Genomic DNA, 25,037 nt, shown 5'->3' with positions numbered 1-25,037 from the left:
TAACTTCAGACTGTGGAAGTATGACTATATTGTCTACGTTTAATCTGAATGTTAGTATTAGATCAAGGGTGTGACCACCATTATGGGTCGGTCCTATGACATTCTGCTTAATCCCTACTGAATCTAAGATGGACACAAACGCTGTTTTTAAAGAGTCTTCTGGGTTATCGAAGTGAATATTAAAATATCCGACAACTAAAGCTTTGTCTAAGGAAATAACCAGATCTGAGATAAAATCTGCAAATTCAGAAAGAAACTCAGAATATTGCCCTGGGGGCCTGTAAATAATAAGCAATGGAATTAACTGGGTAGACTTATTTTTCGAGGTTACATACATTATATGAGTATGAAGAACTTCAAATGTATTAAATTTATAACCAGGTTTTTGTGTTACACCTAGATAATCGTTATAAATAGCCACAACGCCTCCTCCTCTGCCAGTTAGACGAGGCTGGTGTATATAACTGTATCCAGGAGGACTCACTTCATTTAATGTTATATATTCATTTGGCTTAATCCATGTTTCAGTTAAACAAAGTACATTAAACTCCTGATCAGTAATGAGTTCATTAACCATTAGCGCTTTAGATGTAAGAGATCTAATATTTAATAGCCCCACCTTTAGATCAAAGGTGCTGGCAGCAGCTGTACAGTCAGTATGATCTAATTTTATATTGATTAAGTTACTGGAACAAACTCTCTGAAAATTTCTACCTTTTTGTTGAGCTTGGGGAACAGACACAGTCTCAATGTAGTGGACCCTGAGTGACGACTCTTTGCAGCTAGCAGACAGTCGGTTTAGCCTGTTTGTCTGCTCCCTGGCCTTGGCTCTGGATTGTCAGAAATTAACTAGGCCTGTTCTGAGACTATGACCTATGCTGCAGGAAATGAGAGCAGCACCTTCCTGAGTGGGATGGATACCGTCCCGCCCTAACAGGCCAGCAGTGCCCTCAAAATTAGCCCAATTATCTATAAAGCCTACACTGTTTTCAGAGCACCACCTGGACAGCCAGGAGTTCAGCGACCATAACCTGCTGTAAGCTACATCGCCACGCCGCATTGGGACTACCTGGAGGCTAAACTGATTGTCTACTAGCTGCACAGAGTCGTCACTCAGGATCCACTACATTCAGACTGTGTCTGTGCCCCAAGCTCAACAAAAAGGTAGAAATATTCAGAGAGTTTGTTCCAGTAACCTAATCAATATAAAATTAGATCATATTGACTGTACAGCTGCTGCCAGCACCTTTGATCTAAAGGTGGGACTATTAAATATTAGATCTCTTACATCTAAAGCGCTAATGGTTAATGAACTCATTACTGATCAGGAGTTTAATGTACTTTGTTTAACTGAAACATGGATTAAACCAAATGAATATATATCATTAAATGAAGCGAGTCCTCCTGGATACAGTTATATACACCAGCCTCGTCTAACTGGCAGATGAGGAGGCGTTGCGGTTATTTATAATGATAATCTAGGTGTAACACAAAAACCTGGTTATAAATTTAATACATTTGAAGTTCTTCATACTCATATAATGTATGTAGCCTCGAAAAATTAGTCTACCCAGTTAATTCCATTGCTTATTATTTACAGACCCCAGAGCCATATTTTGAGTTTCTTTCTGAATTTGCAGATTTTATCTCAGATCTGGTTATTTCCTTAGACAAAGCTTTAGTTGTCAGAGATTTTAATATTCACTTTGATAACCCAGAAGACCCTTTAAAAACAGCATTTGTGTCCATTTTAGATTCAGTAGGGATTAATCAGAATGTCATAGGACCGACCCATAATGGTGGTCACACCCTTGATCTAATACTAACATTCAGGTTAAATGTAGACAATATAGTCATACTTCCACAGTCTGAAGTTCTCTCAGATCATTATCTCATCTCATTCAAGCTATGTCTGAGTAATAATATATGCACCTCACCACGCTACTGTATTAAACGTACAGTGGTGCTTGAAAGTTTGTGAACCCTTTAGAATTTTCTATATTTCTACATAAATATGACCTAAAACATCATCAGATTTTCACACAAGTCCTAAAAGTAGATAAAGAGAACTCAGTTAAACAAATGAGACAAAAATATTATACTTGGTCATTTATTTATTGAGGAAAATGATCCAATATTACATATCTGTGAGTGGCAAAAGTATGTGAACCTTTACTTTCAGTATCTGGTGTGACCCCCTTGTGCAGCAATAACTGCAACTAAATGTTTCCAGTAACTGTTGATCAGTCCTGCACACTGGCTTGGAGGAATTTTAGCCCGTTCCTCTGTACAGAACAGCTTCAACTCTGGGATGTTGGTGGGTTTCCTCACATGAACTGCTCGCTTCAGGTCCTTCCACAACATTTCGATTGGATTAAGGTCAGGACTTTGACTTGGCCATTCCAAAACATTAACTTTATTCTTCTTTAACCATTCTTTGGTAGAACAACTTGTGTGCTTAGGGTCATTGTCTTGCTGCATGACCCACCTTCTCTTGAGATTCAGTTCATGGACAGATGTCCTGACATTTTCCTTTAGAATACACTGGTATAATTCAGAATTCATTGTTCCATCAATGATGGCAAGCCGTCCTGGCCCAGATGCAGCAAAACAGGCCCAAACCATGATACTACCACCACCATGTTTCACAGATGTGATAAAGTTCTTATGCTGGAATGCAGTGTTTTCCTTTCTCCAAACATAATGCTTCTCATTTAAACCAAAAAGTTCTATTTTGGTCTCATCCATCCACAAAACATTTTTCCAGTAACATTCTGGCTTGTCCACGTGATCTTTAGCAAACTGCAGATGAGCAGCAATGTTCTTTTTGGAGGGCAGTGGCTTCCTCCTTGCAACCCTGCCATGCACACCATTGTTGTTCTGTGTTCTCCTGATGGTGGACTCATGAACATTAACATTGGCTAATGTGAGAGAGGCCTTCAGTTGCTTAGAAGTTACCCTGGGGTCCTTTGTGACCTCACTGACTATTACATGCCTTGCTCTTGGAGTGATCTTTGTTGGTCAACCACTCCTGGGGAGGGTAACAATGGTCTTGAATTTCCTCCATTTGTACACAGTCTGTCTGACTGTGGATTGGTGGAGTCCAAACTCTTTAGAGATGGTTTTGTAACCTTTTCCAGCCTGATGAGCATCAACAACACTTTTTCTGAGGTCCTCAGAACTCTCTTTTGTTCATGCTATGATACATTTCCACAAACATACGTTGTGGAGATCAGACTTTGATAGATCCCTGTTCTTTAAATAAAACAGGGTGCCCACTCACACCTGATTGTCATCCCATTGATTAAAAACACCTGACTCTAATTTCACCTTCAAATTAACTGCTAATCCTAGAGGTTCACATACTTTTGCCACTCACAGATATGTAATATTGGATCATTTTCCTCAATAAATAAATGGCCAAGTATAATATTTTCATCTCATTTATTTAACTGGGTTCTCTTTATCTACTTTTAGGACTTGTGTGAAAATCTGATGATGTTTTAGGTCATATTTATGCAGAAATATAGAAAATTCTAAAGTGTTCACAAACTTTCAAGCACCACTGTACATTCACGTCAACTACTGCACAGAGCTTTATAAATTATCTTCCAGAGTTATCAACTTTGATTGGGTCACTGTCAGCCCCTGCAGAACTTGATCAGGTAACTGAATGCTTGGAGTCAACATTCCGCCATACCTTAGATAATGTAGCTCCTCTTAAAAGGAAAATGGTCAGAGACAAAAAATTAACACCCTGGTATAATGATGACACTCGAACATTAAAACAGACCACTCGAAAATTGGAACGTAAATGGCATCAAACAAAATTGGTAGCATTCAAATTAGCGTGGAAGGAGAGCTTCCTGAAGTATAGAAAAGCTCTTAGTGCTGCGAGATCAACATATCTCTCCTCCTTAATAGAAGATAACAAAAATAATCCTAGATTCCTCTTCAATACTGTAGCAAAATTAACCAGGAATAAGTCCACTATAGACACATGCACACCTGCAGCATGTAATAGCAATAGCAAAAATAGAATTTTTTTCATGACAAAATTAAGAATATCCGACAAAAAATTCAAACTACTAATTTAAGGTCAGACAATGTAAGTGACCTTGTAGTTAACCGTATAACTGTATCAGATCATCAGTTAGAATGTTTTACTCCCCTTAAAGAAACTGAATTACTTTCATTAATCTCGGCATCAAAAGCCTCAACTTGTGTACTAGATCCCTTACCTACATGTCTATTTAAACAGATAATACCTGAAGTAATTGAACTGCTTCTAAAAATAATACATTTTTCTCTCACGATTGGCAATGTACCCAAATCCTTTAAACTAGCAATTATCAAACCCCTGATTAAAAAACCTGACCTTGATCCCTGTCAGCTGTCTAATGATAGGCCAATATCAAACCTCCCCTTTATCTCCAAGATCCTTGAAAAAGTTGTGGCACAGCAGTTATGCTCATATTTACATAAGAATAACATCCATGAAATGTATCAGTCAGGATTTAGACCTAATCATAGCACAGAGACAGCTTTGGTTAAAGTAGTAAAACGACCTACTGTTGGCGTCTGATCAGGGCTGTGTCTCGCAACTTGTGTTGCTTAACCTTAGTGCAGCATTTGATACCATTGATCATTCCATTCTTCTGCATAGACTAGAAAATGTTGTGGGAGTTAAGGGAACGGCCCTCTCCTGGCTCAGCTCTTATTTAACTGATCGTTATCAGTATGTTGATATAAATGGTGATATTTCTAGATGTACTGAGGTAAAGTTTGGTGTTCCACAAGGTTCTGTCTTGGGTCCACTGCTTTTTTCTCTATATATGTTACCTCTGGGTGATATTATTTGTAAACATTGTATTAGTTTCCACTGTTATGCTGATGACACACAGTTATATGTTTCTGCAAAACCTGATCAGAGACAACCAGCTTAATAGAATTGAGGAATGTGTTAAGGACATTAGACACTGGATGCTTATTAATTTCCTTCTGCTTAACTCTGACAAGACTGAAGTACTTGTACTAGGACCACATATAGCTAGAAGTAAGTTTTCTGATTACACAGTAACTCTGGCTGGCCTTTCTGTTTCTTCACGTGCAGCAGTAAAAGACCTCGGAGTGATTATTGACCCCAGTCTTTCATTCAAAACTCACATTGATAACATTACCCGGATAGGTTTCTTTCATCTCAGAAATATTGCTAAGATAAGAAATTTAATGTCACTACATGACGCCGAAAAACTAGTTCATGCTTTCGTTACATCCAGGTTGGATTATTGTAATGCCTTACTGTCTGGATGTTCCAATAAGTGCATAAACAAGCTCCAGTTAGTTCAAAATGCAGCAGCAAGAGTCCTTACTAGAACTAGAAAATATGACCACATCACCCGTCTTATCCACACTGCATTGGCTCCCAATCAAATTTCATATTGATTATAAAATACTACTATTGACCTTTAAAGCACTGAATGGTCTCGCACCACAGTACCTGAGTGAACTTCTGCTCCTCTATGACCCGCCACGCCTACTTACAGTAGATCAAAAGGTGCAGGCTATCTGCTGGTACCTCGTATAGTGAAGGCTACATCAGGGGGCAGAGCCTTTTCTTACAAAGCCCCACAGTTATGGAACAGCCTTCCAAGTAATGTTCAGGAATCAGACTCAGTCTCAGCGTTTAAGTCTAGGCTGAAAACATATCTGTTTAGTCAAGCCTTTATTTAATGGTGTTTATGAAGTAAAGGTGTAGATCTGGAGGGTCCTCAGACAGAGTGTTTTGGTAAACTGGGATGTATGGATGCTGTCAGTCCCCACTTGCTTGCTCACTCGAGTTTGTTGATGGTGTAGTGGCTGCTGCTTTATGTCCTGGGGCTCCCTCATGCCTCTGTTACCTTCTAGCTCTCCCCTTTTAGTTATGCTGTCATAGTTATTGCCAGAGTCCCTGCTTGTACTCAGTGCAATATGTATACTGTTCCTACTCCTAACAACCTGTGTTTTCTCTCCCCCCCTCCCCCCACATCTGTCCCTCTGAGTTACATGGAGTCAACAGGAAATCTTTTGGTGGAGAGGGTGGAGACCTTGACTGGCTCTCATAGCCTGCAGGGAATCGGCCGTCAGACATTCTGTCGCATGTCCCAGACCCGGTGAAATGTAACTGAATTGTCTTGGCCAGCCCTAAGGGTCCCATCTGCATCTGCCTGCACTCACTCTGATCTATAATTCCAACTGTCTCATTGCTGAGGAGTGTGCACCCATCACCCAATCAAGCATCCAGCCAGAGCAGGTCATGATATTTTTTAACCATATTAACATGCCATTGTTGTGTATTATGCCTGATGTCAGGACTCTCGTCTCTGCGAGCCTACCACACATACTTAATACTTGTGTTATTTTTAGACATTGACACCTGTTGCCTACACTTATTCAGATGACATTGGGCATACCCAACAACCTGTGTTTTCTCTCCCTCTCTCTCCCCCCCCAAAAAAAAAAAAAAATCTGTCCCTCTGAGTTACATGTCGGTCCTGGGATCGAGATGCTGACCTCTTCTGCTCCTCGGACCTGCTTGATCCATCCTGGTTGCCCTGTGTCTGGTTGGAGTCTCATCGCATCGCTCCTGTGGAGGATGGCCCCATGAGGACAGCTGAAAGTCACACCTGGAGGACGCTCTGGACTCTTACAGTAATGCTTTTATGGCTGAGGACTACAGTTGACTTGCTAACTTTAGGACTGCAGTTGTCATGAACAGTTTTGCACTCAAGTTTCCATCAATGAAGAGTTTATAACATCAATGAAACTGACTTCATGTTAAAACTGTTAATATTATAGTCATGCTGTCTGTTGTTGCCCAAATGAGGATGGGTTCCCTTTTGAGTCTGGTTCCTCTCGAGGTTTCTTCCTCATGTCATCTGAGGGAGTTTTTCCTTGCCACCATCGCCACAGGCTTGCTCATTGGGGATAGATTAGGGATAAAATTAGCTCATGTTTTAAGTCATTCAAATTCTGTAAAGCTGCTTTGCGACAATGTTTATTATTAAAAGCGCTATACAAATAAACTTTACTTGACTTAATAGCCTATATATAATCACAGTGTCCTCCATGATTATTGTCACCCCTTGTAAAGATGAGTAAAAAGGGTTACAAAAAAATCCACCTATTGCTGAAGTAGCTTAATCTCACACTGAAAAAATGAGAAAAATCCAATCTTTAATTTAAATAAATTTATTCAGAGAAAAACAAATTCCTCATCAAGAAATTATTATTTTCAGCAAAAAACACATGTGCTCTGCCAGGAAACTAAAACTGGGTCATCACTGGATCTTCCAGCAGGACAGTAAGCCAAAGCATACGTCCAAATCAACACAAAAATGATTTGCTGACAACAGTAGCTTCTGTCATGACCATTTCAGTCCCCTGACCTGAACCCCAGTGAAAACCTGTGGAGTGAGCTGAAGAGAGAACACAAGAGAGGGCCAAAGATTCTGGATGATCTGGAGAGATTGTGTAAAGAGGAATGGTCTCAGATGCCCTGCTCTGTATCTCCAACCTTATAAAATGTTATAGGAGAGATTCAGTGATGTTTTACTGACAAAGAGAGGTTGTACAAAGTAATAATAATAATAATAATAATAATAATGTCAACTTATATAGTGCCTCTCACACACCTAGGTCACTTTACAATTACAAAAGAAAAAAAAAGCCAACCAAAGGAGGGTCAGGATGTGATTCCAATGGCGTAGCTACCCAGAGTCCCACCAAAAGGCACACAGAGGTATGTCCCACACTGCCTGCATAACCGCTGCGACGCTACTGGGCAACATTGCTCAGAACACTGTGCCATGGATCCATAAACCGAGCACAGAAGCACCACTGCACAGAGCACTGGTATGTACCAAACCACCTGCACAGCCACTGCGATACCACTGGGCAACATCGCTTGGAACACTGCACCAAGCACATTAGCATTGCCGCACACAGTGCTGGACAACCCTGATGTTAAACGAGCAACGAGCTCACTGCAGTCCATAGCGAGGAGCACAGACAATCACCCATGGTGGACCAAGGCCTGAAGGAAACCGATACCCAAAACTGGCTCCAGAGTTATGCCACAACTGGCGGACAAAACATTCAAAGAAAGAACATTCAAACAAAGAACAAACATCAAACTATACAAACAAAAAGACAAAAGGGGGAAGAAAAATAAAAAGCTCTGGTGAGAAGCGGCAGCCGAAATGCGCACAGCGTACTCTCAACCGGAAACAGAAACAAAATGTATTAAATGCAGAAAGTATTAAATGCAGGGGTGCCAATAATAGTGGCACATGTGTTTTTGTTGACAATAATTACTTCTTGATGAGTGCTCGGTTTTGATCTGTCTGTAGTGAAGAAGGTTGAAGTGACAAAGTATGATCGACCTCTGCTGCCTAAGAATGAGGTTTTTCTCTGAATAAATTTGTTTCAATCAAAGGTTAGATTTTTCTTATTTTTTCAGTATGAGATGAAGCTACTTCACCAAAAGGTGCTTTTTTTCTAACCCTTTTTACTAAACTTTAACCCTTAGAGGCACCAAGATAATACATTAGTAGGAATTTAAATATAGATACATTTACTTAATGTTTAAATACTAATTTATATCAAAATACCTCTATAGCTTTGCACACAAAATGGTGTTTACAGTAAAGCCATTAATGCAGGAGGTGATGGCAATGTATGAGTAATATTTGGTAATATTTTCTTTCCCTTCTATGGCAAGAGTCTTCAATTTTATCCAGAAAGGGCTGCAGGATTTCATGAAAGCCAAACTGGAGGTTGATTTAAGACTAAAGCTTCTGTGTCACATAGCCGGAATCAGTTCGATGATATTGGGCCTTCTGGGGGTCACCCGGCACGAGGTCTGGGCCCTTCTGTTCTGAGAGCCAGGGCACTACCTTGACAACCAGGAGGGCATGGCTTCCATCCCTGGAAAGATTGGTCATGTTGAAATTTGCCATTGGTCAAGTGCCGGATGAATTCATCCTTCGGAACCATGAAAGCATCCTTGAGGCATACATGAGGCTTACATAGGCTACCACAGCATTTCATTGCAACCATCAAGCTCAAAACAACATTCTGCAGAAAGTGAAAAGTATGCCTCGGGGGCATGGCTTATTTCATCTTGCCATGGCTATGGCGTACTGTAGCCATGAAAGCCATACATACTGCCGCCGTTGCTGTAAAGCCATATGTTGCTGTCATCACCCAACCAGCCTCAACCATGGAGGCTACTGCTGCCCAGCCATCATTACCATCCGCAACCGTAATGGCATCCGTTGTTGAGGGCGGTACTTTTGACATATACCATCGCGGCTAAAACAGCTTCACTTGCATATTTACTCTGCCCAAATTTATGCAAAGGATCACCTCCAAAATCTCCCTGAACAGCCATGGTAGCACCAGCTACGGTTCTCACGGATCAACCAGCAATGTGTGACCTTAGCATAAGATGATCTGATTAAACAAGTGAAAACCTGCAGCCACACTGGCCCTTTCTGGACAAAAACAGGAGATAAGACACCTGTTCTATGGCATAGAATAAAAAAAAAAAGAGCTGATTCCATTTTAGGCTTCTAAAATTACTTCTCAAAACATACAGTTAACAATTGCGAGATGATTAGCCCCCCGATTTGATGCTTTCAGACTGAGAAGGCTGTTATAAGTATACATAGACCTAAAACACAATAATTTGGCCTTCAAGGAGAAAAATCAGATACATTAATTACACATCATCTTGACAAGAAACAATCACCTTAGTACAAGACATATAGTACTACAGTCACACTTCTGACATTAAGACAGGAAAAAGCCATAGTTCTCAGTTCTCTCTTGAGCCTTAAAAGTGCACAGCAATAAATACTTTTTTAATTTTTTTGCACAAATATATCAACATCCTATCTCAACATATCAAGCAACAAAAATAAAAAAATACATATAGAAATAAATAAATGAATGAATGAATGTAGAACATAGATAATCAAGGACATCACTAAGCAAGCAAGATGCAGTTTAGATTTCACTCATTTCTGAACCATAAACTGTTCTAAACTGCCTTAGTTTTAAACATTTAAATTGGTACAGCACAAAAACACAACAAAACATGGGAAAGCCTGATAATTCTTTGCCTTTAACCCTAGAATTTTTCAAAAACATCTGCTGAGTTCATGTCTGAGAATTTTAAATGACCTATATATTGAATTAATAGGTTGTTCGTGGCAGCTATTACTTTGAATTAAGTTCCATTTGTGGAGGCCTCACTATACTTACTATATTAACTTCCATTATTATGTGCTTACATCTGAAAGCATTACTATTTAGTCTTTAGCAGTAGTAGCTTATCACTATTACTTCAGCAGCTATATTAATTATTAAAGTGTATGTAATGCCTCTAAACCCCATTTTTTTCCTTATACAAAGCAACAATCATTATGTTGATTGACCATGTATTTTCGAACCATAGTTGATCCAAAAGGCCATAAATTAATAGAAAATCAATAAGATCAGCTGATTTTCACGGAATCTGCCGAGACTGATCCGGAAGATCCCGAAGGGGTGCGTGACATCACATGTGTAACAAGGATCCAGGTGTCAGTTTCGTTCCCATGCACAGCAGTGATTAGACCAGTCTCGATATGGAATCACGTTTTGGAGAGATTTCTGATAGTGATTGGGATTCTTATATGTCGGATGAAGGGGCAGAAGATTATCAAGGATATTCCAGAGTAAATGATTATCTTTTCGAGCTCCCAAAACGAGAAACTGCCAGTTCATGACAGTCCCACTCACCACCGACAGCGCATCATCAGCCGGAGAGAATTGGAAACACAGATTGGTTTGTGGATTTTTATTCTAAGCTGGCCACTGCAAAATATAGGGAAAATATTTACATGTATCTCAGTAAATGCAGAAATGTAATTGTAGCGCGTATCGAGTGTGGGTGGAGCACAGAGGACGGCAGGACAGCGTTTGGAGGCAGGCAGGCGATTTATTTTAACTTTTCAGTAAAATCGCATTCACTCATTCACACGCACACACTTGTCTGGTCCCGGGTTGCGCTCCCTCTCCTCTCTCTCTGCCTCCTTAAATAGGGAGCGGTTACTGGGAAAACACACACACAAACACAGGTTAATTATCCTCAGGTGTCGCGATTCTGCCACTCACCTTCCCCGGCTCCACCCTCCTGTCACAGACCGGCGCTTGACCACGCCCCCGCTGCCACAGTAATCTTTAAAGCATACGCTTATTCAGTGTGTTAAGGGATAGATAGGAGATGGATGTAAGTGCAGAAGTACGTTTTATTAATAAAAAGTGGCAAACAATCCAAAATGGCGGGCAAGCTCATAAATGAGAAACAAGCAATGGGTTAGGCGAGGCACAGAGTCTCACAGGCACAGACCAAAACTGGAAACTAGCAACAGGGATTGGAAAACCAGGAGATCAACACGGAGAAAAAAGGCTCGGCAAAGTGTACAAACATCACGTAATACTTCGCACCGAGTGTGCCTTGACAGTCCTTTTATAGGCACACTGATACATCTTAATCACGCGCAGGTGTGCATAATTAACAGCACACGTGTGAGTGTCTGCTGTGCTTTGGTGCACGCCAAGGACTCTTGGGCACGCTCTGGATTGTGTGCGCCAAAGCACGCAGGACTGACACAGTGTAATTATTGAAAGAAAATATGAAGTAGTCAGTAATAGGGAAAAACTGACGAACTGTCCAAATGTCAGATCAAATGTCATTTATTAAATAAATTAGTTTCTTTTTTGCTCCAATAATTCTCTGGTCGTGATTCTGTCTTGATTTGGATAGATGCAGTGGCATGGTGCAACAGCTGGAAAATTTAATTAGATTTGTATAAATCATGTACAAGTACATGTACCAATAAATATCAATTATAATTTTATAATAGATAAAAATGTGCAAATATTAGTGCCCATCATTTCGTGCCTTGACTCTAACACCAATGTAAATATATTCTAAACAATCTAGGTCATTAGCTGGTGGCTATTAACTGATAACAATACAAAGCCTGTCATCAACTTGTCCACAGCTCTTCTCTTTTTGATACGGGGTGTAAGTTTTGTTTGCACAAACCTCACCCACTGTTGCTTTAGATTAGTGTCTTTTCTCGGAAATTTGTGAACCGAATGTCCTGTTGTACATAAATTTGAACATCCAAACACAATGTAGCGCTTTCCCATCGTTATTTTTGTAAGATTCCTACAACAATATCCAATTTCGTTGAGTAAACAAGCTCAGAGTCAGATGAACCGAAATGACCCAGATAACCAGAGTTCCACACGTGACATCATGCAAGATTAGCCCAGAGGCAAGGCTGACTTTTTCCAGGATCAGGAACCCACGATTTATCAATAGTTTTGTGCTTGATAATAAAATAACAAATTATTTATTTTATTCCCCCCCCCCCCCCCCCGTTTTATTAATTCATTTTGGTCGTTACTAATGATGTATATTCATTTTAAAGCGTTACAATAAGGCATTACATACACTTTAAGCAACTTTTTCAGACGTTTTGAATATCAACAGTTAATTATGATATTTAGTGATTAGTGGTGCCAAGAATTAATATATTTTTCATGAGCATACTTACTAAAATTAGCTATCATTCCCTTATTTGAGTTTAAACCTAAATGAGGTTTGATTATGTATAATATGTACAATGTGATGGAAAGTAAATTGCCCAAAGTCCAGTCCTTTCCAATATTACTATCAGCCATATAAGTAACCCATGATGATTTCATTGCACAAGCTCCATCAAAACAGAAAAAATTACTTCAATACATTTTACTGACACTGACAAAGTTCAATTCTAACATTTAAAAAAAAAAATCTTCAATTTTAACTAAACACTTTCCTGGATAGTAGGAGTATTGCATGTCTCCTCTGCAGTAGATGTAACCAGTGGTTGAGTAACAGATTCAGGTTTCCCCTCACCAGTCACAGCTTCTGAAGCCATGTTCCCAGAGGAACTTGGGTCCTCCTTCCCTTCAGAATTCGCTGCTGCCAATGGGACTTTTTCCTTAACTGTAGAGGTAGGCACTGTGACCACAGCAACCTCCTGTACACTGGTGTTTGAAGGAGGTGGAGCACCGCTGAAGCCTTGAGCAATCTCTTCAAAGGTCCGACCCTTGGTCTCAGGAACACGTAAGAATGTGAAGATGAAGAACAAGATGAGGAAGATCGTGAAGATAATGAAAACATATGGCCCGCAAAGTTCCTGTCAAGTAAGATTCATAGCTTGTTAACAATCTTTCAAATAACAAAACCAGACCAACTTACATAGTGCACAAATATTAAACTGCCATAGTACATTGTACAAATAATAATAACCTTTGTTAATCCAACCTTTGTTCTGGACCACCTAATAAATGCATAATATGTAAATGATGGTGGTTGTGTTTCACCTCTCCTAACCACCAATAAGAATCAGCTGGATACATTTTTTGTGCATATGGGCACACCAAGACCTTCAACAAAGTCAGAGTGGACCAGATGAGAAAATATTTAAATACCATTGTCATACAGTCATTGGTCCCTTTCTTCTTCTCACTTTATACACATCAGACCTCATAGACTTTGGAGTGTACCAGTTTATTACGGGTAACCTGGACTCCTATGACCTTTCATCATCTATTTTAACCTCTTCAGGCTCCAGGCCTTGGAGCTATTCAGAACATTGTGGCTACTAGCTTGAGTTGGGTAGCAAGTTATCTATCACACCTAACTGTCCAGGAGTTAGCTACAAACAGCTCTTTGCTCAGAGTTTTTGTTAAGTTGTGTGATTGAGTGGGCTGAATCACTCCCTCACCATATCACACTCTTCATCACTGAGCTTGTGAAGTAAGCTAGACTCTGCTAAGAGGTATACAGGTGCCCCCTTCAGTACTTTGGCTTTGTCCTGCAGGCCCCTGACAGGTGGTCTTGCGACTAGTGTGCCTAACATGGTTGAGTGGCCTACCTCAATATACAGAACCACTGTACTTTCTCAACTGATCTTCCTATACCTCACTGTCTAAAACTGTAGGTGCTGAAGAAGGCAACTAAACTTGCTTGAAATTCTTAAAGACATTTCACCTCTCATCTGAAAGGCTTGTTATAGCTCATAGTCTCAGAACAGGCCTAGTTAATTTCTGACAATCCAGAGCCAAGGCCAGGGAGCAGACGAACAGACTAAACTGACTGTCTGCTAGCTGCACAGAGTTGTCACTCAGGGTCCACTACATCAAGACTGTGTCTGTTCCCCAAGCTAAACAAAAAGGTAGAAATATTCAGAGAGTTTGTTCCAGTAACCTAATCAATATAAAATTAGATCATACTGACTGTACAGCTGCTGCCAGCACCTTTGATCTAAAGGTGGGGCTATTAAATATTAGATCTCTTACATCTAAAGCGCTAATGGTTAATGAACTCATTACTGATCAGGAGTTTAATGTACTTTGTTTAACTGAAACATGGATTAAGCCAAATGAATATATAGCATTAAATGAAGTGAGTCCTCCTGGATACAGTTATATACACCAGCTTCGTCTAATTGGCAAAGGAGGAGGCGTTGCGGTTATTTATAATGATTATCTAGGTGTAACACAAAAACCTGGTAATACATTTAATACATTTGATGTTCTTCATACTCATATAATGCATGTAGTCTTGAAAAACAAGTCTACCCAGTTAATTCCGTTACTTATTATTTACAGGCCCCCGGGGCCATATTCTGAGTTTCTTTCTGAATTTGCAGATTTTATCTCAGATCTGGTTATTTCCTTAGACAAAGCTTTAGTTGTCGGAGATTTTAATATTCACTTTGATAACCCAGAAGACCCTTTGAAAACAGCGTTTGTGTCCATTTTAGATTCAGTAGGGATTAATCAGAATGTCATAGGACCAACCCGTAATTGTGGTCACACCCTCGATTTAATACAACATTCGGGTTAAACGTAGAAAATATAGTCATACTTCCACAGTCTGAAGTTCTCAGATCATTATCTCATCTCATTCAAAATATGTCTGAGTAATAATATATGCACCTCACCACGCTACTGTATTAAACGTACATTCACGTCAACTACTGCACAGAGCTTTATAAATGATCTCCCAGAGTTATCAACTTTGACTGGGTCACTGTCAGCCCCTGCAGAACTTGATCAGGCAACTGAATGCTTAGAGTCAACATTCTGCCATACCTTAGATAATGTAGCTCCTCTTAAAAGGAAAATGGTCAGAGACAAAAAATTAGCACCCTGGTATAATGATGACACTCGCACATTAAAACAGACCACTCAAAAACTGGAACGTAAATGGCATCAAACAAAATTGGTAGTGTTCAAATTAGCGTGGAAGGAGAGCTTCCTGAAGTATAGAAAAGCTCTTAGTGCTGCGAGATCAACATATCTCTCCTCCCTAATAGAAGATAACAGAAATAATCCTAGATTCCGATTTAATACTGTAGCAAAATTAACCAGGAATAAGTCCACTATAGACACATGCACACCTGTAGCATGTAGTAGCAACAATTTCATAATTTTTTTTAATGACAAAATTGAGAATATCCGACAAAAAATTCAAACTACTAATTTAAGGTCAGACAATGTAAGTGGCCCTGTAGTTAACAATATAACTGTATCAGATCATCAATTAGAATGTTTTACTCCCCTAAAAGAAACTGAATTATTTTCATTCATCTCGGCATCAAAAGCCTCAACTTGTGTACTAGATCCCTGACCTACACGTCTATTCAAACAGATAATACCTGAAGTAATTGAACTGCTTCTAAAAATAATAAATTCTTGTCTTACAATTGGCTATGTACCCAAATCCTTTAAACTAGCAGTTATCAAACCCCTGATTAAAAAACCTGACCTTGATCCCTGTCAGCTGTCCAATTATTGGCCAATATCAAATCTCCCCTTTATCTCCAAGATCCTTGAAAAAGCTGTAGCACAGCAGTTATGCTCATATTTACAGAGGAATAACATCCATGAAATGTATCAGTCAGGATTTAGACCACATCATAGCACAGAGACAGCTCTGGTTAAAGTAGTAAACGACCTACTGTTGGGGTCTGATCAGGGCTGTGTCTCGCTGCTTGTGTTGCTTGACCTTAGTGCAGCATTTGATACCATTGATCATTCCATTCTTCTGGATAGACTAGAAAATGTTGTGGGAGTTAAGGGACCGGCCATCTCCTGGCTCTGCCCTTATTTAACTGATTGTTATCAGTATGTTGATATAAATGGTGATATTTCTAGACATACTGAGGTAAAGTTCATTGTATTAGTTTCCACTGCTATGCTGATGACACACAGTTGTATGTTTCTACAAAACCTGATGAAAGACACCAGATTAATAGAATTGAGGAATGTGTAAAGGACATTAGACACTGGATGCTTATTAATTTCCTTCTGCTTAACTCTGACAAGACTGAAGTACTTGTACTAGGACCACATATAGCTAGAAGTAAGTTTTCTGATTACATAGTAACTCTGGATGGCCTTTCTGTTTCTTCACGTGCAGCAGTATAAGACCTTGGAGTGATTATTGACCCCAGTCTTTCATTTGAAACTCACATTGATAACATTACCCGGATAGCTTTCTTTCATCTCAGAAATATTGCTAAGATAAGAAATTTAATGTCACTACATGACGCAGAAAAACTAGTTCATGCTTTTCGTTACCTCCAGGTTGGATTATTGTAATGCCTTACTGTCTGGATGTTCCAATAAGTGCATAAACAAGCTCCAGTTAGTTCAAAATGCAGCAGCAAGAGTCCTTACTAGAACTAGAAAATATGATCACATCACCCCTGTCTTATCCACACTGCATTGGCTCCCAATCAAATTTCATATTGATTATAAAGTACTACTACTGACCTTTAAAGCACTGAATGGTCTCGTACCACAGTACCTGAGTGAACTTCTGCTCCTCTATGACTCGCCACGCCTACTTAGATCAAAAGGTGCAGGCTATCTGCTGGTACCTCGTATAGTGAAGGCTACATCAGGGGGCAGAGCCTTTTCTTACAAAGCCCCACAGTTATGGAACAGCCTTCCAAGTAGTGTTCGGGAATCAGACACAGTCTCAGCATTTAAGTCTAGGCTGAAAGCATATCTGTTTAGTCAAGCCTTTTGTTAACGTTGTTTATGAGGTAAAGGTGTAGATCTGGAGGGTCCTCAGACATAGAATGTTTTGGTAAACTGGGATGTATGGATGCTGTCAGTCCCCACTCGCTTGCTCACTCGAGTTTGTTGATGGTGTAATGGCTGGCTGCTTTATGTCCCAGGGCTCCCTCATGCCTGTGTTACCTTCTGGCTCTCCCCTTTTAGTTATGCTCTCATAGTTGGTTGCCAGAGTTCCTGCTTGTACTCAGTGCAATATGTATACTGTTCCTACTTATTCAGGTGACATTGGGCATACCTAACAACCTGTGTTTTCTCTCCCCCCCAAATCTGTCCCTCTGAGTTATATGTCGGTCCTGGGATCGATATGCTGACCTCTTCTGCTCCTCGGACCTGCCTGATCCATCCTGGTGCCCTGTGTCTGGTTGGAGTCTCATCGCATCGCTCCTGTGGAGGGCGGTCCCATGTGGACAGTTGGGGTTCGTGCCTGGAGAACGCTCTGGACTCTTGCAGTGGTGCTTTTGTGGCTGGGGACTGCAGCTGACTTGCTGACTTTGGGACTGCAGTTGACTTGCTGACTTTGGGACTGCAGTTGACTTGCTGACTTTGGTTGTCGTGAACGGTTTTGCGCTCGGGTTTCCATCGGTGGGTGGTTTATAGCATCCACGAAGCTGACTTTATGTTAGGACTGTTAATGTTACAGTCATGTTGTCTGTTGTTGTCCAGATGGGGATGGGTTCCCTTTTGAGTCTGGTTCCTCTTGAGATTTCTTCCTCGTGTCATCTGAGGGAGTTTTTCCTTGCCACCGTCGCCACAGGCGTGCTCATTGGGGATAGATTAGGGATAAAATTAGCTCATATTTTAAGTCGTTCAAATTCTGTAAAACTGCTTTGCAACAGTGTTTATTGTTAAAAGCGCTATACAAATAAACTTGACTTGACTTGTTCAGTTCTGTCTGACTAGTGGGGAGTTCCAGGTATTTATCCTCTGGTGGACCAAAAGCAACCCTAAGGAGAGTCATTGAAGTCACATGGGTCGTTGAGTCATCCTGTAGGTGTAGGTCACTGGGGGCTAGGTGTGAACGGTGTTAGCAGTCTAGAGAGTTGTTAGGGTGATCTCTGGGTTGTTGGCTCTCTCTGCCATCATGTGAGTTATTGAAGTCAGCTGAATCTTGGTGTAGATATTTATTCAGTTTTCTGGGAAGTGTGCCAAGGACTGCATTGTAGGTTGCTGATAAGTGGCATCTCAGACCACCTCGTCTGTTCAGTGATGGTTGTTCCAGGTTAACGAAGATGGCTTCTTTTACTCCTCTTTCAAACCACCAGTCTTCTCTAGCTAGAATGCATACATTGCAGTCCTGAAACGAGTGTCCTTTGTTATTGAGATGAAGATAGACTGCAGAGTCCTGGACTAAGGAACTGGTTCTCCTGTGTTGAGCCATGCACTTGTGAAGCGGTTGTCTAGTTTCCCCAATGTACAGGTCTGTGTATTCCTCACTGCATTGAATTGTGTTCACTATGTTGTCCTGTTTATGTCTGGGCATTCTGTCCTTAGGGTGGACCATCTCATCTCATTATCTCTAGCCGCTTTATCCTGCTCTACAGGGTCGCAGGCAAGCTGGAGCCTATCCCAGCTGACTACGGGCAAAAGGCGGGGTACACCCTGGACAAGTCGCCAGGTCATCACAGGGCTGACACATAGACACAGACAACCATTCACACTCACATTCACACCTACGGTCAATTTAGAGTCACCAGTTAACCTAACCTGCATGTCTTTGGACTGTGGGGGAAACCGGAGCACCCGGAGGAAACCCACGTGGACATGGGGAGAACATGCAAACTCCACACAGAAAGGCCCTCACCGGCCACGGGGCTCGAACCCGGACCTTCTTGCTGTGAGGCGACAGCGCTAACCACTACACCACCGTGCCGCCTAGGGTGGACCAATTTCTTCATATTGTGAAAAGATTCAGGGAATTTGGTGACATCTCAGTGCATAAAGGGCAAGGTTTGAAACCACTGAATGTGCATGACCTTTGAGCTCTCAGGCGGCACTGCCTGTGGAACTGTATGCTGTGATTAGATGAGTCCATATTTCAGCTTGTTTTTGGGAAAGCCAGATGGTGAGTTCTCGGTGCCAGTTTGTTATCAGAGAAAGGTGCAAAAGCCAGCATCTGTGATGGTATGGGGGGCATTAGTGCCCATGGCATGGGTGAGTTGCATGTGTGTGAAGGTACCATTGATATATTGGGGCATATATAACACAATAACAAACATCTATTGTATGTTTGTTATTGTGTTGTATTGTATGTTCTGTGTTGTGGCTGCAGCATGGGCAAATGGCCCAGAACAAATTTCTCACTTTGTGAGACAATAAAGTTAATCTTGAATATTGGGATTTTAGGGAGACATATTCATCAAGGCAATGTCCATTCCTGGGAAGTCCATGCTTATTTGAGCAGGACAATGCCAGGCCTCATTCTGCACAGGGTACAATGGCGTGGCTTCGTTGACAGAGTGTCTGTGCATGACTGGCCTGCTGCCAGTCCACCTCTGTCTCCTATTGAGAATGTATGTGGCATCATGAAGAGCAGAATCAGACAACGGCGACTACACACTCTTGAGCAGCTGAAGTCTTGTATCAAGCAAGAATGGACAAAAATTCCAGTTGCAAAACTGCAACAATTAGTATCCTCAGATCCCATATGATTAAAAATTGTTATTTAAGGAAAGATGTTGTAATACAATGGTAATAATGTCTCTGTCACAACTTTGAGTGTGTTGCAAGCATTAAATTCTGACTTTGTTTATATTTACCAAATGCAATTAAGTTGGTCAGTAAAACTATTGGAAATGTTTTCTTTGTACTTTAGTCAGTTAAATAAAGGTTCACATGAATTACCAAATCACATTTTTGTTTTTATTGCATTTTGGAAAATATCCCAACCTTTCTGGAAACGGGGTTGTAATTTCCACAATGCTTTTTAGTTGAGTGTTTTATTTTCCACATACTTTGGTGCTTTAGTATCTAGAGTAACATTACTAACCTTTAGTTTTGGGAAACTGATGCCCACAAGGAAGTTGGCCGTCCAGTTGGAACATCCTGCAATGGCCATGGCAGCAGGCCGTGGTCCTTGAGAGAAGAGCTCAGCAACAATGAACCAGGGGATGGGTCCTGGACCCATCTCAAACATAGCCACAAAGCCAAACACTGCTGCAATGCTCACGTAGTTCAGAGATGGAATGCGGTCCTAGTCAGGAACAGAGAGAAGAACAAACAGGTTTTGGTCACTGGAAAAAGAAAATAAAAAGGTGACATCAGTAAAGAGGATATGGGACCTACCAATGAAAGGGTGATGGTCATTAGCAGGGCACTGACTGCCATGCCACCCAAGCCGATGAGGTGTAAAGTCCTTCGTCCAGCTCTTTCAACTAGGAAGAGCTTCAATCAAAAGAAGTGTGACATGAAAACCATAAACAAGCAAACATGTTCTCCACACTTTTAAAAGAAAAAAGTTTGGTGAAAAATCTACTTAATCCAAAATTTTCTACTTATCCTGTGTTGTCAATCAGGCAAGACCTGTGTTGTGCCCATAGATAATATAGCTTTGGTTTTGCTACATTAGCTTTTTGGCATAGAGCTTATTCAGTGTAGCCTATTCAGTACATTCACCTAATTGAGTTAGCATGCAATTTTGTTAAATCCTAAATCTTTCAGGACTCATGAGTCAACTCAACTTGAACTTGAAAGAAGAAGAAAGAAAATAACCTATTTTGTCACATATATGTTACATTGCAGTGAAATAATTTTCTTTGACTATCCCAGATGTTATGAAGTTGGTGTCAGGCTGCAGGGTCAGCCATGGCACAGTGACCCTGGAGCAGACAGGATTAAGGTCCTTGCTCTAGGGTCTCACAGTTTCAGCTTGGCGGTGCTGGGGCTTAACTTGACTCACTTGAATCGGACTTGAGATGTAAGATTTATGAAATTCTAACCTGGATCAGAAAATAGATAAATTAAAACACTTAAGGGTCATCTCAAGGATTTCTCAAAGGAGGAAATGTGCATTGGGCCAACTCCCCAAGGTGTGCAAGTATGCTCTTGTCAATAGTGAAGCATGCTTTTACTGACAGTCAGTGAGCATTTTGCTGACACTGAAATGGTCTGCGGTATAGCATTCCCAGTTTGATCACTGAGGTTGCTGTTGTCAGCATTTCTACCATAAGAGGAAAGTCTATATGTGGATGCTGTGTGGCACACATAATATTCTGATTGCCTTTGTTTAAGACAGCTCTGTCTTCCATCAAAAAAACTTGCATAGCCCTTGAGTCAAGCTTCATGCTTATGAACTGCACAGTCTGTAGTCCTAGAGCGTCTATGTGATATCAAGAGCCCTGTCTGGTTTGTCACTTGGCTCCAATTGAGCTCTTGTTTCACTTGGGTCTCTTGAGCTCTACACATCAATGCATTGTTGCATTTCCACAAAGAACTCTTACATTTGGCCCATGCCTACTGTAAGCACTTCTAATCTTCCCTCTTTCTTCTTTTATGGGAGTGCTAGGCAGCATCTTCTGGGCACTTCCATTACTTTCTTTTCCTAGAAAGCTCTGAAGTTGTATTTGCTGTTCCCTTCACTCATTGCTGTGGCCATGCAGAGCAAGAATTATTCTTCTTCTTTTGGCTGCTCCCGATTAGGGGTCGCCACAGCGGATCTTTCATCTCCATTGCTCCCTGTCTTCCGCATCCTTCTCTACCACACCTGCCACTTTCGTGTCCTCTCTCACCACATCCATGTATCTCCTCTTTGGCCTTCCTCGTTTTCGTTTGCCTGGCAGCTCCATCCTCAACATTCTCCTTCCCACATGCTCTGCATCTCTTCTCAGGATGTGCCCATACTATCTCAGTCTCATCTCTCTTAGCTTAATTCCCAAGCTCTCCACATGTGCTGTCCCTCTGATGTGCTTGTTCCTTATCCTGTCCAACCTCATCACTCCCATCGCAAACCTTAACATCCTCAACTCCACCACCTCCAACTTTGCCTCCTGTCTCTTCGTTAAGGGTACGGTCTCCAATCCATACATCACAGCTGGTCTCACTACTGTCTTATACATCTTACCTTTCACTTTTGCTGGGACTTTCCTATCACAAATGACTCCTGAAATCCTTCTCCAACTGCTCCACCCTGCCTGCACTCTCTTTCTCACCTCACTATCGCAGCCCCCATTTTCCTGCACAGTTGACCCCAGGTACTTGAATTCACCAACTTTCGTTATGTCTACTCCTTGCATCTTCACTACACTCTCATCCCCATTCTCATTGATGCACATGCATTCTGTTTTGGTACTGCTCACTTTCATTCCAATGCATACCTCCAACTCTCCAAACCCAACTCAACCTCCTTTCTACTTTCACCACATATCACAATATCAGCCACAAACATCATGTTTCATGGTGACTCTTGCCTCACTTTGTCCGTCAAGCTATCCATCACTATAGTAAACAAAAAAGGACTCAAAGCAGATCCTTGATGGAGTCTCACCTTCACCTTGAACCATTCAGTTGTTCCAACTGCACACCTCACTGCTGTTTCACTGTTCTCATACATGTCTTGCACCACTCTAATATACTTCTCATTCACTCCACTCTTTCTCATACAATACCATAACTCATCTCTCGGCACTCTATCGTATGCCTTCTCCAGGTCTACAAACACACAATGTAGCTTTCTCTGGCCTTCTCTGTACTTCTCCATGCACATTCTTAAAGCAAAAATTGCATCCGACGTGCTCTTCCTTGGCATAAACCCGTACTGCTGTTCACAGATTGCTACCTCTCTTCTCAATCTCACCTCCAATACCCTTTCCCATAGCTTCATGGTGTGGCTCATCAATTTTATTCCTCTGCAATTACGGCAGCTCTGTACATCTCCCTTATTCTAGTATATTGGGACTAGCACACTCTTTCTCCATTCATTTGGCATTTTCTCATTCTCTAGGATCTTATTAAACAATCTCATTAGGAACTCCACAGCTGTCTCACCCAAACATCTCCAAGCCTCAATTGGGATACCATATGGTCTGACTGCTTTCCCAGTCTTCATTCTTTTCATGGCTGCCCTCACCTCATCCTTACTAACCAACTCTGCTTCCTGATTTGCTGTCTCCAATTAATCTGACCTTTTCTCTCTTGGATTCTCCTCATTTAATAAATCCTCAAAGCACTCTTTCCACATTCTTAATACACTCTCTTTGTTTGTCAGCACATTTCCATTTACATCTTTCATCACTCTTACCTGCTGTACATCCCTCGCTTCCCTGTTTCTCTGCCTAGCTAGTCTGTACAGGTCTTTCTCTCCTTTTTTGGTCTCCAGTCTTTTGTGCAACTCCTGGTATGCATCTGCTTTCGCTACCACTCTTTTTGCCTTCTGTCTCGTCTCTCTGTATAACCGCCTGCTTTCCTCGTCTCTCTGATCGTCCCAATTCTTCTTTGCTAGCCTCTTCTCTTTTATAACTTCCTGCACTTCTTTGTTCCACCACCATGTCTCCTTGTCTTCCCTCCTCCTTCCCGATGACCACCCTAGCACCTTCCTTGCTGCCTCTCTTACTAGTACAGCAGTAGTATTCCAATCTTCTGGCAGACTTCCATGACCACTCAATGCTTGTCTCATTTCTTCCCTAAACTCCATGTGATGTTCAACCTCTTTTAGCTTCCACCACTTAATCTTCAGCTCCACTATTTCACGCTTTCTCTTTTTCACTTTCAAGCTCATCCTGCACACAACCACTTGATGCTGTCTAGCTACACTCTCCCCTGCCATCACTTTACAGTTTCCAATCTCCTTCAGGTTACCCCTTCTGCAGAGTATGTAGTCCACCTGTGTAGATCTTCCTCCGCTCTTAAACATCACCCTGTGCTGCTCTTTCTTCTCGAAGTATGTATTGACTATTGCCAAATTCACCCTCTTTGAAAAATCAACCACCATTTGCCCTTCCACATTTCTCTCTCTTACACCATATCTACCCATCATGTCCTCATCTCCTCTGTTTCCCTCGCCAACACGTCCATTGAAATCTGCTCCTATCAGCACACGCTCCTCCCTCGGTATACCTTCTACCACTTCATCCATCTTTTCCCAGAAAGACTCTTTCTCTTCATTCTCACATCCAACCTGTGGGGCGTACGCACACACAACATTGATTACCACTCCTTGAATCTCCAACTTCATGCCTATCACTCTGACACCCTCTTCACATCAATCACACTGTTGACCAACACTCCCCTCAAAACAATACTGTGGCAGCGGGGGCATGGTCAAGCACCGGTCTGTGACAGGAGGGCGGAGTCAGGGAAGGTAAGTGGCAGAATCACTTCACCTGAGAGCAATTAACCTGTTTGTGTGTCTTCCCAGTGACCGCGCCCTATTTAGGGAGGGAGAGCGAGAGCAGAGGAGGTCTCTCCCGAACCAGACACCGGATGTGTGTGTGTGCCAAACATATTGTGTTCACTGAAAAGTGTAGCAATAAAACTAGTTGTTGAACCTGATCTCTGTCCTGCCGTCCTCTGTGCTCCACCCACACCTAGGGAAAGCTACAGTGGTGCCGAAACCCGGGATATGGAGCACCAACCCAGCAGCCCCATGGAATCCTCCCCGTTCACCGACCTGGTCCACGCCCTCGCCACGGCTCAGCAAAGCCAGCACCAGGCGCTCGTCACACTCTGAAAGGAACAAGAGCGGCGCTTCGATGCCCTGGTGCTGGCCCAGCAAGAAGATCGCAAGGCGTTCCGGCGTCTCCTCGCGTCGGCGGGGCCCACCAGCGCTCCGGCCGCGGGCCCGTCTCCCCTCACCTTAACTAAGA

At 41.6% G+C, this 25,037-nt stretch overlaps 1 protein-coding gene across 1 annotated transcript in view; it reads right to left on the bottom strand.

Annotated features, from left to right (window-relative positions):
- Window positions 1-12,866: 12,866 nt before the first annotated feature.
- Window positions 12,867-25,037, bottom strand: part of slc2a3a (solute carrier family 2 member 3a) — a 106,190-nt gene continuing 94,019 nt past the window's right edge. Inside the window, exons 9-11 of the mRNA XM_060904867.1 lie at window positions 20,524-20,622; window positions 20,228-20,431; window positions 12,867-13,283 (exon numbers count right to left, since the gene is read on the bottom strand). Coding sequence (XP_060760850.1) covers window positions 12,909-13,283; window positions 20,228-20,431; window positions 20,524-20,622 — 678 coding nt within the window. The 3' untranslated portion in view covers window positions 12,867-12,908. The remainder of the gene's footprint in view (window positions 13,284-20,227; window positions 20,432-20,523; window positions 20,623-25,037) is intronic.

This window comes from Neoarius graeffei, chromosome 22, assembly GCF_027579695.1.
Source record: "Neoarius graeffei isolate fNeoGra1 chromosome 22, fNeoGra1.pri, whole genome shotgun sequence".
Classification (NCBI taxonomy): domain Eukaryota; kingdom Metazoa; phylum Chordata; class Actinopteri; order Siluriformes; family Ariidae; genus Neoarius; species Neoarius graeffei.
The sequence above is the reverse complement of the archived record's forward strand: the minus strand, read 5'-3'. Positions and strand labels throughout refer to the sequence as shown.